The 16,000-nt window shown below is 50.6% G+C and overlaps 1 protein-coding gene across 5 annotated transcripts in view; it reads right to left on the bottom strand.

Annotated features, from left to right (window-relative positions):
* Window positions 1-5,136: 5,136 nt before the first annotated feature.
* The window catches only part of TMEM229B (transmembrane protein 229B), a 61,757-nt gene continuing 50,893 nt past the window's right edge, over window positions 5,137-16,000 (bottom strand). For 4 of the 5 annotated variants that reach the window (XM_005877918.2, XM_005877920.2, XM_014549159.1 and 1 more), the window contains one exon: window positions 5,137-8,782. In XM_005877918.2, the coding sequence (XP_005877980.1) occupies window positions 8,261-8,764 (504 nt within the window). In that variant the 5' untranslated portion in view covers window positions 8,765-8,782 and the 3' untranslated portion in view covers window positions 5,137-8,260. Of the gene's footprint in view, window positions 8,786-16,000 lie in introns of all 5 variants that reach the window. The other variant, XM_005877919.2, reaches the window with a different exon arrangement.

A 16,000-nucleotide genomic window follows, 5' to 3' on the forward strand; every position in this document is an offset into this window, starting at 1 on the left:
ACCCCCAACCATAAAATTATTTTCGTTGCTACTTCATAACTGTAATTTTGCTACTGTTATTAATCGTAATGTAAATATCTGATATGCAGGATATATTTAGGTGACCCCTGTGAAAGGGTCGTTCGACCCCCAAAGGTGTCGCTACCCACAGGTTGAGAACCACTGAGCTAGACGCTGAGTGTGATTTTTTAAAATATATATATATATATGTTTTTATTTATTTCAAAGAGGAAAGGAGAAGGAAAGAGAGATAGAAACATCAATGATGAGAGAGAATTTGGGTGCCTCCTACACGCCCACACTGGGGATCAAGCCCGAAACCCAGGCAGGTACCCTGACTGGATATCGAACCATGACCTCCTGGTTCATAGGCTGACGCTCAACCACTGAGCCAAAGACCTTTTAAGGGCTACCCAATCTAATGAGCTCCCTGCTCACTTACATATCACTCTGCTCTAAGGCAATACAGCCTGTTATTTTCTGTTTGTTTATCAACTGTCTCTCCCTGCCTTGCTTTACAGACGTTTTGTGACCCAGGCCTGGCTCCCCGTGGACTCCATCACTCACCCCTGGCTGCTTCTGCAGACCCACAGGCTCCCTGCTCTCTCTGGGTTCCCCGCCTTTGTGTGTGTTGTCTTTTCTACCTGAAGGCCTGCTCTTCACCTCCCCTCCCACTTCCCCCCTCCCCTGGCTATACCAGACATAGAAATATTTCCTGACCCCCTAAATCAAGTTAATTCTTCTTTCTCTAACTCAGCTCATCACAGTTCTTGGCACCCTGTAATTCAGGGGAAGGGAGGGCAGAGACTGGGTCTGCCTTGTTCACCGTAGTCCCACAAGCCTAGCACAGGTCCTGGTGCATGGCAGGCGCACGGGCAAATGAAAGTCTGCTGCATCGACTGCACTGGAAGAACTTAGCTCCTGCTGCTAGCGGGCTGTCACATGGAGAGTTTCCAGGGAGACAGCTCCCATCCTGAGTTTGCTGAACTAAATCGAGAGCTGGGGCCAGGGAGAGCTCGAAGTAAACAGACAACCAGTGCTGCTGGCTGTGAGTGAGCTCCTCGGTCTCTAGTTGGGCTCAGAGGAGGAGTCAGAGTGTTCCAGGGACAGGAACACAGGGGCTGCTGGCCCAGGGGCAGTGAGCAGGGAGCTGGTGGGGAAACAAGTCATTTTCCCTGGATCGCGTGGGACTGAGGGGGAGGCGAGAAATGAGGCCAAGCCACAAAGGGCTGTGTAAGCCTCGCTAAGGTGGTGAGCTTGATCCTAAAGGTAATGGGAAATCATTAAAGCATCTGGAGGAGGGGGTGAAATGGTCAGATCTACAGCTAAACAGAAAAATGACAGCAGCCACAGGAGGCATCTTGGAATGGAAAGCTCCATCCTCAACCTAAGGCAGTGATGGCGAACCTGTGACATGCGTGTCAGAGGTGACACGCAAACTCATTTTTTTGGTTGATTTTTCTTTGTTAAATGGCATTTAAATATATAAAATAAATATCAAAAATATAAGTCTTTGTTTTACTATGGTTGCAAATATCAAAAATTTTCTATATGTGACACGGCACCAGAGTTAAGTTAGGTTTTTTCAAAATGCTGACACGCTGAGCTCAAAAGGTTCGCCATCACTGACCTAAGGCCTTGAGTTCTCTCTTGAGTCACACCACACGGTACTTTCAGTTCTCACTCTTAATGAATTCCTAAATGGGTACAGGACACAAGGGCTTCAGCAGGAATCTCCCTGCTTAACCCCCATGGAGGATTGAATGGTGGCCCCTCAAAAGATATGTCCACCATAAAATCCCTGGAAAATACTTTATTTGGAAAAAAGGTCTTTGCAGGTGTAATTAAATTAAGGATCTTGAGATCATCCTGGATTGTGTAGGTGAGCCTTAAATCCAATGATAATGGATTGGATTAGGAAGAGGCAGAAGAGAAGACAGAGACAGAAGAGGAGGAGGCCGTGTGGCCATGGAGGCAGAACTTGGAGTGATGCTGCCACAAGCCTAGGAAACCAGGAAGTGTCCCAGCCACCAGATGCTGGAAGAGGCAAAGACCGATTCGCCCCAGTGCCTCCAGAGCCTCCTGCTGACACCTTGGCTTCAGACTTCTGACTTCCAGAACTGAGAGAGAACACGTTTCTGTGGTTTTAAGCCACCCCGTTTGTGGTACTTCATTATAGTAGCCCTAGAAAACCAATACAGCCCTACATTCAAACGAAGACACTTCATTCTCAGGAACCTTCCTCATGGGTGGGCCTTTATAAACCAGAAAACTTCCTTTCTGTTTGGAAGGTGTGATTGTAACAGAGGCAAGGAGCCAGACCAGGCTACCCCTGGATCCTTCTTCTCTGCACTGCTTGGCACCCAAAGGCCAGCTTTTCCCACACCAAGAAATGGTATCACCAGAGTGAAGCTATGGATAAGTCCGTGGAGCTGGGTCTTTGGCCAAGGTCCAAAGACTCTAAGAGTGAAGCCGGGGTGCTGGCAGGGCTCTGCAGAGACGAGTGGTTTGGAAAGAGAAAGGAGGACAGTGAGTTGCTCAACAGTGGTGAGCAAAGATATGGTAGGGAGGTTGTTCAAACAGGATTCCTAGCTTCAGGTGCCAAGGGAGGCTTGGTGCTCTGGAACATTCTGCCTAGCCTTTAGGGTAAGCTTACTGAGGTTGACCCTTGATAGGACTTCATTGATCAAGAGTTCCTTAGAGTACCCACTATGTGTTGGCTGTGCTTTGCACTATACCTGTTTAGGCACCTCCTGGGGTAGACTCAACGTCTGCATTTCTAGCCAGTGAGAAGCCAGTCTACCTCTGAAAACATTGGTACTTGACCTTCAGGTCTATGGTGTCTCTTACCTGGGGAATCCTTACCTATCCCTATAGACCAGTCAGTTTCCTCTGTTGGAGGCTTCTCCTTCGGGGGACTATTAACACTGTAGTGATGCAACGTCTTTCTCCCTGACTAGCTGTACACACCCCAGTAACTAGCCTGGTCCCTGGCTCACTGTGGTGTCCAATAAGAAGTTGAAGAACTAACCAGGTCAATTATCAGATCCATCAGAAAGCTTTCAGAAGGAGAAAGGTTTCATTTGGTACTTTCAAACCCTGTGAGAATACCTACAGTAAGGGGCCCAGCCTTAACCTCATGTAATAGAAATAGGATCAAAGGGAAAAGGCCCAGGGCATAAACAAAACATATGTAGGAGGGAGAAGTTTCAACTCTAAGCCCAGGGTTTCAAGAGGCCAAAATTTCACAACCCTCCCTCCACAGGGATGGAGCCTTGTGGCAATTGTTTAAAGTCCTGGCTAAGATGGCCTCCCATACCTTCTTCCTTATAACCCCAACTCTCCCTCTCTCAAACATTAATTTTTCTCTGCGAATAGCATTTGGTCTCTAACGACATCCATAATCTCATCAAAGTACAGCAGAGTACCCTGACTCATCACAAATCCTCCCAGAAGTGTCTGCTGCTTACGCTGAAACAGAGTGAGGTGGTAAATCAGGGTTGCAGCTGTTGTTAAAACTAAGCCCGGCTCCCTTTAACCTGCAGTACGATGAGTTGGTCACTTTTGCTGGACCTGTTTCCCTGCCCACAAAACAGCCGTCCCTGGGTTGCATCCTTCTGAGATAGGCACTTCCCAACAGGCAAGGCAAGGTTGTAGTCATTCATTCACTGTTATTAATTAGGCATCAGGCTTTTGCAAAGCTTGGGCAGATTTCATAAGATGCAGCCAAGGGCCTTGACCTTAGCTTTCCTAGAGAACTTCTAGTGTTGTCAGAAGGTGTTCCTGGATTGGGTGAAGGGAGTAAGGAAGGAAAGTATCAAGAAAGGAAGGCACCAGCTGATAGAGGACAGGAGGGTCTTGAGTCCAGCCAGTGTGGCTCAGTGGTTGAGTGTCGATCCAGGAACCAGAAGTTAATGGTTCGATTTCCGGTCAGGGCACATGCCTGGGTTGTGGGCTTGATCCCCAGTGAGGGGTGTGCAAGAGGCAGCCGATTGATGATTCTCTCTCATCATTAATGTTTCTATCTCTTTCTCCCTCTCCCTTTCTCTCTAAAATCAATTAAAAAAAATTTTTTTTAAAGAAGGGTTTTGAGTGCCCTCAGCCTTCTTGTTCTGAGCCCCACCTCATGCCTCTTCTCTGAAGTTCCATACGTGGACCATTTCATTATACTTGCCAGTTTCTTTCTATAGAAACCTGCTCTAAGGAATGGCCTTATAGGTTTATTTACATTAACATGTAAAGGACTGTTGGGGCTTCATACTTGCTCATTTTTATAAGGGGGGAAGCTTTCAGTCAAAGAAATAAATAGCTTGAGGTGAGTGGGGGCGGGGGGGGGGCGGGGGGTGTCGAGAGCCGTCCTGGTGATTCAGAAAGCACACTACACTGCCTACTCCAGCCAGCCAGCCAGCCAGGGTGCTACAGCCTAGCTGTGGCGGGGTGGGGGCTGGAGTGGGAGGGGTCAAGCCATGGGTATTTAGTTGAACTGACTAAGCAAATCTGAACCCTCTCCCTGGAAGCAGGAAAGTGGTCAGGAGAATCCTGGGGGGAAGGGACAAAGGCCGCTCCATAGAGCAGAGGTACACGAAGGAGGGAGGGACCGCTCCCTGCAAAGGCACATCTCTGGGAAGGCAGCGCTGCCAGGAGAGCGCAGAGTCCTGTGTCTTCAAAGTGTGACTGTTAGACAATGGAAAGTAGGGAGTCTAGCTTCCGGCTCTCTGAGGCATCCTCAGCCTCCTCCCTTGTGCCTTCCCACCCCCTGAGACATCCCAGGTCATGGCTGGCATGTTCGAGAGGAGCTCATCTCATGGGCAGATACAGCCAACCTGTAGCCACCCTGGATACACCCGGACTCCCCATCTGCCCTGTATCCTGGGACTAAAGTAAGGCCTGGACCAGATTATGCTCCTGGTGGGCAGTCGGGGGTTGGGTGGAGAATTTGGGTTTCCAGAGAGGGTCAGAGCAAAGACAGGGAAAAGGACTGGCTGGTAGTGCCACCTGCCCTCCCCCCAGGGCGGCCCCACCCAGCAGCCCTCTGGGTTCAGGATAGGGTGATGCCCGGGTGTGAAGGGGCTGGCTCCCGGCAGCCCTGGGGAAGGGGCTCCAAAATAGAAGACGACAGACATGGGTCAGAGCCAGTCCTGGAACACAAACACCAGTATATTTTATGTGCACGGATGTGAAAAGAAAGACAGAGAGACTAACGGAGACAGAGCAGGCAATGGGCGCACAAACCAGTCGTGTGTCCTGCTGAGGAGCTGCCGCAGTTGGGAGACAGTCCCACCTGCCTCAGAGCCAGGACCTGCAGCTCCTCCAGGTCTGGGTGGCCTCAGGGTGGCAGGTGAGCTCCCTGCCTTATCCGTAGCTCCTCCAGCGCTGGGCCCCTGCATCCCCTGCGAAGACGTGTGCACAGCCCAGAGCTCCATAGATACAGGTTCTGACGAACTGACCCACTCAGCGGCTGCCTCTCCGGGAGACCCATGCAGAGGGCAAGGGACCAGGACAGAAGGACTCATGGCCACTCCCTAGGTATTATTGCTGAGAATAAGCATAGGCCATTGCGATGCCATTATGACTCACTGGCATCCGAGGGAACAGGGCACGAGGGACAGGACACCTAGCAGACACGGAAGTGGTCCAACCATGCGGGGCAGCACATGGCGATCTGTAACTCAGAAATGCTGCGATGTCCAGCGGAGAGACCCAGGACACCAGCGGTTCAGACACAGCAAGCTGACTCTCTCCACCAGCACCCCCACTGCTCAGCAGGGCTGGGATTCCTCTAAACCTTGAGGCCCTGGGCACTAAGGAATTGGGGCCCTGAAGATACCAAATAAAAGAGGAGTTGAGGTCTGGGCTCTGACCGAGCCTGCTGATCCTGTGGCCAAGCCCTGGCTCGTTGCCTCCCTTTGCAGGGGACCCCATGAAGCAGAAACACAATGCTCTGCACATTGCCAGGGAGGCAGGCTTGCTCCAGGACCTCCTGCACAGGGAAAAGATGGTGCCAAGGCATGTCCACAGGGCAACACCTTGAAAGGCCAGATCCAGTGGGCCATCCAAGGGCTTGGCAGGCCGAGAACTGTGGAGGCCTTATGCTGGGAGACATCAACAAGCTGACCACCAGATGCCATCGTGGAAGGGGAGAGCGAAGGTGGGTGGTAGGGTCTAGGAGCCCACATGGGGGCCTGTGAGGGTGTTGGGGTCCAAGAGACTGACATAGCATGGAGTTGGAGGGGAGGACCAAGGAAACGATTCCCCAGGGAACAGGGAAGCCAGGCAATGTTCTTCCTCTGGAATCCCCTGCAGCTGTAGACAGAGCACCATCTACCCCCACTGGCAGCCTGAAGCCCCTAGGAGCCCCAAAGCCCTAGAACTGGGGCCGCAGGTAAACCAAAGCCAGGGCTGGCCCCAGCAGAATGTAGTTCATGCCTGGATGTGACGAGCCTACCCAGGACACGGAGGCTGGAAAACGCCCTTCAACCTGTCATGGACAAGGTCAAGTGCAGAGAGCAACCCTGCCAGAGTCTCCCCCGCCCTTCTCCCAATCCTGGACACCACTCCTGCCCACAGCCGCCCGCCTGCCCTGACCCGGTGCTGTCTGCAGGGTCTGGGTGGAGCAGCACAGCAAGGAAGAGGAGATTCTCTCCAGAGGTGGCATGATCACTTTTTAATGCTCTATAAAAAGGGGAAGGCTAATTTCTACCTAAGAGTTCTAGTGTGGTCAGTAGAGACCACGTACCGTGGGGAAGGCTGTGTTCTGATGGACCCTCCCCTTGGCAAGTGGGGGCAGAGCCGGAAGTGGGCTGGAGGGAGGTTTTCACCTGTCCACTGCCAGCAACGGACCTGTCATGGGCACCCAAGGTGACAACGCCCATGAGCGTGGCAGGGTTAATACTGTTTGAGGAACAAGCTCGAAGTGTCAGTCTTGCTGGGGAGGGGTGGCCCTGAGGAGGTTTTGCTGCAGGGCTGGGGCTATGGCAGATCCAGAACTGATCCCTTCCCACCAGATGGGAGGGTCTTCCTCACTCCTTCTCCATAGTCTGCAACACTGGATCCTGCTCCCCCATCCCCTAGAATGCTAGACCGCCCCTGACTGGACTGAAAATGAACCGTCAGGCGTGCCTTTACCGCCCTCCCCACGGCACCCCCCACACACACTGATTTGTCTCTGGGTCCCCACTGTGGATCTGTGGGGCCCATCTTGGCCCGACTGTGTGTTGTGGGTGTCATTCACTGTTAGCTGGGCCACTGTGAAGAGGGGGCATGGATGGAGAAGAGCACCAGGGCACTGCCACAGCCCACCGGATTGGGGTAACAGTGGAGGAAGGGCTGCGGAGGGCCGGTGGGGTGTCTCAGGGTTCTATCTCTGGCAGCTGCTGTGTTGGCCGGGGAGTGGAAGTTGGGGGTTGGTGGGTGACTGACATGGATAAAGGGCTGATAGTGGTAAAGGCCTTAAAAAATAAGCGAGAAAGGGGGGAAACGCCACCAAAAGCACAGGGACTGAAACCTCCAAAAGCCCAAGGTTGGTGGGAATCCAGCACCAGGGGGCCCCCAGGAGGCCAAGAGAGCAGCGTGGGGCCCTGGGGGAAGGGAGAGGAGCCAAGGGAAGGCCTCCCAGCCCTGCAGACTAGCACGGCTCCAAGCAGCTTCCTGGCTGCCCAGTCTCTCAGCAGGCCCCCGGGGAGGTATTGGTTGCAAGCAAGCACCTGAATATTGCCTAACGGAACCAGCCAAAGCCCAACTAAACCAGGTGAGAAGGAACCAGGTGGCCGAGGCAGCAGCCCTAAGCCTCCTCAGACCTGCCTCTCGCCTTTTGCCCATTTCTCAGAGTCCCGTAGCCAGGGCAGGGCCTGCTGCTTCCAAAGTCACCCGCGCAGTCTAGTCCCTGTGAAGCCTCTGAGCTGGGGTGAGATCCACGGACCAACCCCCAAGTCCCTTTGCTGCCTCGACAGCCCGCCCCCAACACCAGCCCACAGTGGAGGGATGGGGGCTGCGTGGGGCCCACAGGGCTGAGGCTGGGCTGGGGCTGTGTGCACCCCGCAGGGCTGAGGCTGGGCTGGGGTTGTATGCGCCCTATAGGGCTGAGGCTGGGCTGGGGCTGTGTGCACCCCGCAGGGCTGAACCTGGGGCTGTGTGGCCCGGCAGGGCTGAGGCCAGGGTGAGGCAGGGCTTGTGCTGTACAGAAGGGGCAACTCCACCAGCTTCGTACTTTTCTCCACAGGGTCCATGAGAGACCCCAGCCCTTCCCCCAAGCGTCCCCCACTCAGTCAGTTTTGATGTGGCCGTTGGCCAGGGCGAGGGGGCCTCCGGGCTCCCCCGGCTCAGCGTCCTTGTCGAAGCGCAGGCGGAGGGTGTTCCGGATGATGAACTGCTCCATGATGAGGGCCCCGCAGAACCAGGGCACGGCGTACTCCAGGGTGATGAGGCCCATGAAGTCAAAGTCAAACTGGGAGTAGTCCCAGGGGCAGGCGTTGAACTGGCGCAGGATGAAGCCGGTGGTGAACTCCCACAGGTAGGTCCAGAGCGTGTAGATGAGGCAGCGCACCAGCAGCGGGCAGCGGGCCCGCAGGCGCAGGTACATGCGCTCCACGATCAGGATGGAGGTGCCGTAGATGAAGAGCGCCCACACGCTCGTGACCCCCGGGAACTTCCAGTTAAAGTTCACCACGAACTCCCAGGCCGCCGTGAACATCACCTCGCAGAAGTAGCCGTGGATGGCGTACAGGTACCAGCGGGACAGCGCCGTCAGGGGCTCCACGGAAGCCATGGCGCCCACGGGAGCCAGCTGCTGGGACACAGAGGAGACAGGTGAGAGGGGGAAGGAGGGAGGGAGGCAGGGAGGGCTGAGCCTCTCCTGCTGCCTTCCCACCATCCAGTCCAGGTCTCTGATGCAACCAAGGCCGAGTGGATTTCAAACCTGCCTCTGCCTTTCTCTTTGGTTAACAACCATAATCTCGACCTTATTCCATGGTCATTACTTTATCCCATATTCCTTACCTGAGCCGTGGGCATGAGAAATGAAGAAAGCAAACTTCCCCACTGGCTTCCTCTGAGTAACTCTTCTCAAATGCTTCTTGGAGGAAGGTGTCTGCTACCCTTCCTAGACTAGCTTTTTTGGATGTGGTCAGTGAGAGTCAGCTGGCCTGGCCCATCAATCACCCCCATTTCCAGGCTACGAGCTGGTTTCTCACCAGGCCCCCCTGGGGTCCTCATCTCTTTCCTCACTTTTCCTCATGTTTCTGAGATCTTTCTAAGCAAGCCATCATATTCGTCTTTCATGCATGTGTGCTAACGTGTATATAACATTTACCATTTTAGTAATTTTTAAGTGTACAATTAAGTACACTGTTGTGCAACCACCACTGCCATCTTTCTCCAGAACCTTTTCATCATCCCCAACTGAAACTCCATATTCATTAAACACGAATTCTCATCCCCTCCCCAGCCCATGGCAACCACCAGTCCACTCTCTGTCTCTATAAATTAGACTACTCTAGGCACCTCATTTAAATGGAATCATGTAATATCTGTCCTTTTGTGTCTGACTTATTTCACTTAGCAGAGTGTCTTCAAGGTTTATCCATATGATAGCATGTGTCAGAATTTCTTTCCCTTTTTAAGGCTGCATTGTGATCCATCTATCTAGATATATCACATTTTGTCTATTCATTTATCCATTAACGGGTTGCTCCTACCTTTTGGCTATTGTGAATAATGCTGCTCGAGTCCCTGCTTCCAACTCTTTCGGGGATATACTCAGAAGTGGAATGGCTGGATCACCTGGTAATTCTATTTTTATTTTTTTGAAGATGGCCTTGCTGTTTTCCGTAGTGGCTGTACCGTTTTTACATTCTCACCAGCCACGCACAAGGGTTCCAGTTTCTCTATATCCTTGCCAGCACTTGTTATTTCTGGTTTTCTGAGGATGGCCATCCTAATGGGTATGAAGTGGTAGCTCCTTGTGGTCACATTTGTCCTTAAGTGCTCCCTTAAGCAGGGTTTTGGTGTTTAGTTTCGATAGTGAAAGGAAACCAGTGAGCTGACAGAGGAGAGAATCTTCCCTCCACTTCTCTTCCCCTCCCCCTCCTTTCTCTTAAGGCCCAGTCCTCAAGGCCCAGCCCTCAGGCCTCTCTGCTTTCTCCTCACCCTTCCCCAGCAGCTGTCTAGACCACTCATTGGCCCTTTATCAAATGCCACCCTATTTACTATTTTAGGCACATGCCCTTTTGATCCAAGTAGGCTGTGTACTCCTTGAGGGCAGCAAATGTTTCCGGTCTTCTCTTCGGCAGCCATGGCACAGGCCTCTCGCAAACAGGCATTCTCTAAATGACACGTGTTGTTTGTGGGGACGGTGGGATGGGGGGGTCCAGGGCTGCATCGAGAACAGGAAGACAGAGTATGGGATCATGAATCCCAGCAGGCCAGCTGCCAGTGGACACCAGGCTTTGCTGTCAATCCCCTCTCCAAGGTGGGAGAGGGGTCAGAGGTTAACAAGATGACATCTGCAGTCTGCCCACCTGTCTAGGAACTCCAGTATCATCTTTCAGAAGCCTAGTCACAAAATACACACCTTTATGCATTGCTTTATGGTCTTCCAAGCACTTTCATTCACATTTTGTCATTGGTTTTTACACAATTAAGATTAATGTGGCCCTACCCGGTTTGGCTCAGTGGATAGAGCCATGGACTGACAGGTATCGGGTTGGATTCTGGTCAAAGGCACATACCTTGATTGCAGGCTTGATCCCTGGCCCTGGTTGGGGCACGTGCAGGAGGCAACCAATGGATGTTTCTGTCTCTCCCTGCCCCTTCCACTCTCTCTAAAAATCAATGGGGAAAAAATATCCTCGGGTGAGGATTATCAACAACCAAAGAAGATTCATGTGAAGGGCAGGTAGTTTTACTCCCACTTTTTCTTTTTAATCCTCACTGGAGGAAGATATGCTTTTCATTGATTTTAGAGATAGGAAGAGAGAGAGAGAGAGAGAGAGGCATTGATGTGAGAGAGAAACATCAATCAGTTGGCCCCTATACGCACCTGGACCAGGGCTAGAACCCACAATCTGGGTATGTGCCCTGACCAGGAATGGAACCCACCACCTTTTGGTGTACAGGATGACGCTCCAACCAACTGAGCCACATCAGCCAGGGCTTTACTCCTGTTTTTTAAGAGAGATAGTTGGGGCTCAGTGAGGTCATTTGCCCATATCCCAGGGCCAGTGAATGCAAGAGCTGAGACTGGAATCTGTATCTCTTAACTTTAAAACGCATCCCACTACAAACTACTCTCCATCTCCTAGACATGAGTGCCTAGTGTCACTCCCCTGTTCAAAAACCTTCAATGGCTCCCTATTTCCTAATGAAACCCTACACCAAGCATGTCAAACACGCAGCCCACGGGCTGCACGCGGCCCACAACGAATATTTTTGTGGCCCAGCCAATACAGTGGTATGCACGAAACATTTTAATAACAATTTCGTAACTTAATTTTTACAATATCCTGTTATATATAATCCTATATAATAAAGAGGGAATATGCTAATTGACCCTCACGCTGCCGCAAAGATGTCGGTGCCCACAGCCAATGAGGGAATATGCTAACTGACCCTCACGCTGCCACAAAGATGTCAGCACCCATAGCCAATAAGGAGGGAATATGCTAATTGACTGTCACGCCCTCAAAGATGGCAGCACCCAGTCCCCTCAGCCCCCCAGCCTCCCAGGGCCAGCCAAGCCTTGATGTTGGCTTCCCAGCTGCCCAGGGCTGCCCGAGGCACAGGTAACCAGAGCCGCCCGAAACTTGCGCTGCCGGCAGTGGCAGCAGCAGAGGTGTGATGGGGGCATCGCCTTCCCTTGATCGCCGGGTCTCCTCCCGCCCCTGAGGGCTCCTGGACTGTGAGAGGGGGCAGGCCAGGCTGAGGGACCCCCCCCCTCCAGGGGCTATTATGTCTCTCTTTGGTACATCTGATTTTCAGTTTGTTTTTAATATGTTTTTATTTATTTTAGACAGAGAGGAAGGGAGAGGGGTAGAGAGAAACATCACCGATCGGCTGCCTCCTGCAAGCCCCCTACTGGGGATTGAGCCCACAACCCAGGCATGTGCCCTGAGCGGGAATCGAATGGGGGACCTCTTGGTTCATGGGTCCATGTTCAACCACTGACCCACACTGGCCAAGCTGATTTTTTGTTTTATCATGTTGATAAGTTGCAGTCCCCAGCCAGACATCTTTCCTGTGTTCTGCACCTACATATCCGTTTCTATGAAAATTGAAGCTTTTGTTTTTTTGCAGCCCACATAAACTTAAACCTTATTTATTTGGCCCGTGTTAGCCTTTGAGTTTGACATGCTTGCCCTACACCATCCTTGGCCTGGCATTCAAGGCTCTCCACGCTCTAACTCTAATCTATTTCTTCAGCCTTACTCTCACAGTCCAGCTCTCTCTGTTTTGCCTCCATGCCTCCGCAAACCCTGTCCATGGTGTTGGTGTGCCTTTCTCCTCTCACCTGCACAAGCACAAACCCAGCTTACAGGTTACCTTTAGAACAAAATCTTTTTCATCCTCCCAGACACAAGTCCTCTCTTTTTCCTCTGAATATCCACAACACTTAATTCTGTCTCTCTTTGGTACATCTAATTTTCAGTTTGTTTTTAATATGTTTTTATTTATTTTACCATCCTTGGCCTGGCATTCAAGGCTCTCCACGCTCTCACTCTAATCTACTTCTTCAGCCTTACTCTCACAGTCCAGCTCTCTGTTTTACCTCCATGCCTCCGCAAATCCTGTCCATGGTGTTGGTGTGCCTTTCTCCTCTCACCGCACAAGCACAAACCCAGCTTAAAGGTTACCTTTAGAACAAATTCTTTTTCATCCTCCCAGACACAAGTCCTATCTTTTTCCTCTGAATATCCACAACACTTAATTATGTCTCTCTTTGGTACATCTGATTTTCAGTTTGTTTTTAATATGTTTTTATTTATTTTAGACAGAGAGGAAGGGAGAGGGGTAGAGAGAAACATCACCGATCGGCTGCCTCCTGCAAGCCCCCTACTGGGGATTGAGCCCACAACCCAGGCATGTGCCCTGAGCGGGAATCGAATGGGGGACCTCTTGGTTCATGGGTCCATGTTCAACCACTGACCCACACTGGCCAAGCTGATTTTTTGTTTTATCATGTTGATAAGTTGCAGTCCCCAGCCAGACATCTTTCCTGTGTTCTGCACCTACATATCCCACTCGTTCCTGGATACGTCCACTTAAATGTCCCATAGGCACCTCCAGTTCCTTTCCTAAATCAAACTCATTATCTTTTCCCCAAAACCTGTTATCCTCCTACGACCCATCCTGATTACTGGTACCACCATGCACCCAGTTAGCAGCCGGAAGTCCTGGCGTCATTCTATCTCCCTTTGCCATATCCCCACTCTCACATGAGCTCCCTGCGAGTAAGGACCTTGTTCAGCACTGTATCTCCCGTGCCTAGATAGTGCCTGGCACGCAGTAAGCATTCCATAAAACAACAAAGACATTTCTTATCAGTTAGCAACCATCACATAACAAATCATCCCAAAACTCAGTGGCTTAAATCTACTCTCATGTAAATCTGCAGCTCACGTGTCCATGGGTTGGCAGATCTTGGGACTCAAGACTTCCCATCGTAAGACCGCGAGTCCTCTGGAGGCTCGATCCTGTTTGGCTGGGGTGACTCTCTTACACTTGTCTCTCATCCTCCTCCTGGGCCCAGAGGACTACCCCCAGCATGTTCTTCTCAGGACAAGGGCAAAGACACAGGAGCAACAAGGCCAATGGCACCAGCACTTTTCAAGACTTTGGTTAAGCCCAGCCCATTTGGCTCAGTGGTTGAGCGTCAACCCAAGAACCAGGAATGTAAAGATCCAAGATAGAATCGATTGAGCTCACAACCCAGTTGATTCTCGGTCAGGGCACATGGCTGGGTTGCAGGCTCAATCCCTAGTAGGGCGTGTGCAAGAGACAGCCGATCAATGATTCTCTCTCATCACTGATGACTCTATCTCTCTCTCCTCTCCCTTCCTCTCTCTGAAATTAATTTTAAAAAACAGTCTATTGAAAAAGAGATACTAATTAAAAAAAAAAAAAAAGACTGGCCCTAGCCCAGTGGTTCTCAACCTTGGCTGCACATTAGAATCACCTGGGAATCTTTTTTAAATCCTGATTTCTGGGCTTCATCCTCCCAATCTTGGTTGCACATTAGAATCACCTGGGAATCTTTTTAAATTCTTGATGAGGCCCAGGATTTTAAAAAGATTCCCAGGTGATTTTAATGTGCAGTCAAGGTTGAGAACCACTGCTTTAGAGGCTAGAATTATTAGCAACAGGACAAGGAAGAAAGGACCAGGTTAACCAATTCAATTCAATAAAGCTTTAATTAGTACACATTGCGGGTAAAGCACTGAATGGGCAGCTCTCTCATCATTGATGTTTCTACCTGTCTTTCCCTCTCCCTTCCTCTCTGAAATCAATAAAAATATATTAAATAAATAAATACTGGTTAAGTCACGCCCACTAACATCTTGTTGGTCAACACAAATAACATGGCAAAGCACCAAGTCAGCTATTAACGCCTGTCCTTTCTACCTCTTACACATCTCTGAAACCCATCTTCTTCTCTTCATTCCGCTTTCTCATTGCTGCTGCTCTGGTTCAAGCCTTTGTCACCTCTCACCTGGATGACTCCAATCATCTCCTCGCCTCCTTTCCAATTCACTCATCACACGATGAAAGAGTGTGTACAAACAGCAGTCTTTCCAAAGTGCAAATCCAATGTTTATCCCCATTTAACCATTAGTGCAGGGGTCCTCAAACTACGGCCCGCAGGCCACATGCAAATACAAATATTGTATTTGTTCCCGTTTTGTTTTTTTACTTCAAAATAAGATATGTGCAGTGTGCATAGGAATTTGTTCATAGTTTTTTTTAAACTATAGTCCGGCCCTCCAACGGTCTGAGGGACAGTGAACTGGCCCCCTGTTTAAAAAGTTTGAGGACCCCTGCATTAGTGGATCTTTAACATAAGGCCCAAACCCCTGGGGATGGCTGGCAAAGTCCTTAGTGACCCCCCGCCCCCCTTGCCTCAGATTCTGTCTCAGGTCTTTACATGGCTGTTTTTGTTACCTGCGGTGCCCTTCCCACCTGCAACCTCTACCCCCATCCCCACCACAGCCTTCAAGATCCAGCTCCTCCGGGAAGACTTCCCTAAGCGCCTCCAACACCAGAGCTGCCCACTGCCCTGCTGTCCCCTCTGCAGCAGGTCGAGTCTGTGACGACACTTCACATTCAGCATTGCCAGAACGCGCCTGGAGCCGGCACTAGTAGCCGCTTGATGAATGTTTGTTTCCCGTCAATGTTAAGAGAAAAAGCCAGATTCAAAATTGAATAATTAATATAATTTTGATTTGGCAAAGGCATACACACGTGTAAATATACAAAGAATTTCGCCACAATCACCTCTGGATGGTGAGTGATATAAGTGACCCTTGCTTCCTTCTTTGTAGTTTTCTGTATAGACTAAAAAATATTTCCAACAAAAATGCATAACTTTTATAAAAATACATTTTATCTTAAAAATCGTTACATGAATATGTATTACTCATCTTTGTGCCGTGTATGGAGAAAACGCTCAATAAATCTGCCAGGCACATGAACCTAGGAAACCTGAACGCACGTGAAGTTAACACAGGTTCTTCCCTCCTGAGCCATCCCCGACAACAAACCGTGACTCAGGTTTGAATCAGGTGTGGTGGTTAAGCGCAGGACTTCTGCATCCTCCCCGCCTGGGTTTGCCTCCTGGTTGACACCCTCCACCTGCAGGATCTTACATGACTTCCCCCCACCTCAGTTTCCCTATAGGTAACATTAAGATAATAAGAGGAACTATCTCTGAGGGTTACTGAGTGGATGAATGAGCGAACACACTACTAAGAATACAGCCAACACTCAAGAAAGGGTGGCTATCGTTTCTGGC

Source organism: Myotis brandtii, unplaced genomic scaffold, assembly GCF_000412655.1.
Source record: "Myotis brandtii unplaced genomic scaffold, ASM41265v1 scaffold536, whole genome shotgun sequence".
Classification (NCBI taxonomy): Eukaryota; Metazoa; Chordata; class Mammalia; order Chiroptera; family Vespertilionidae; genus Myotis; species Myotis brandtii.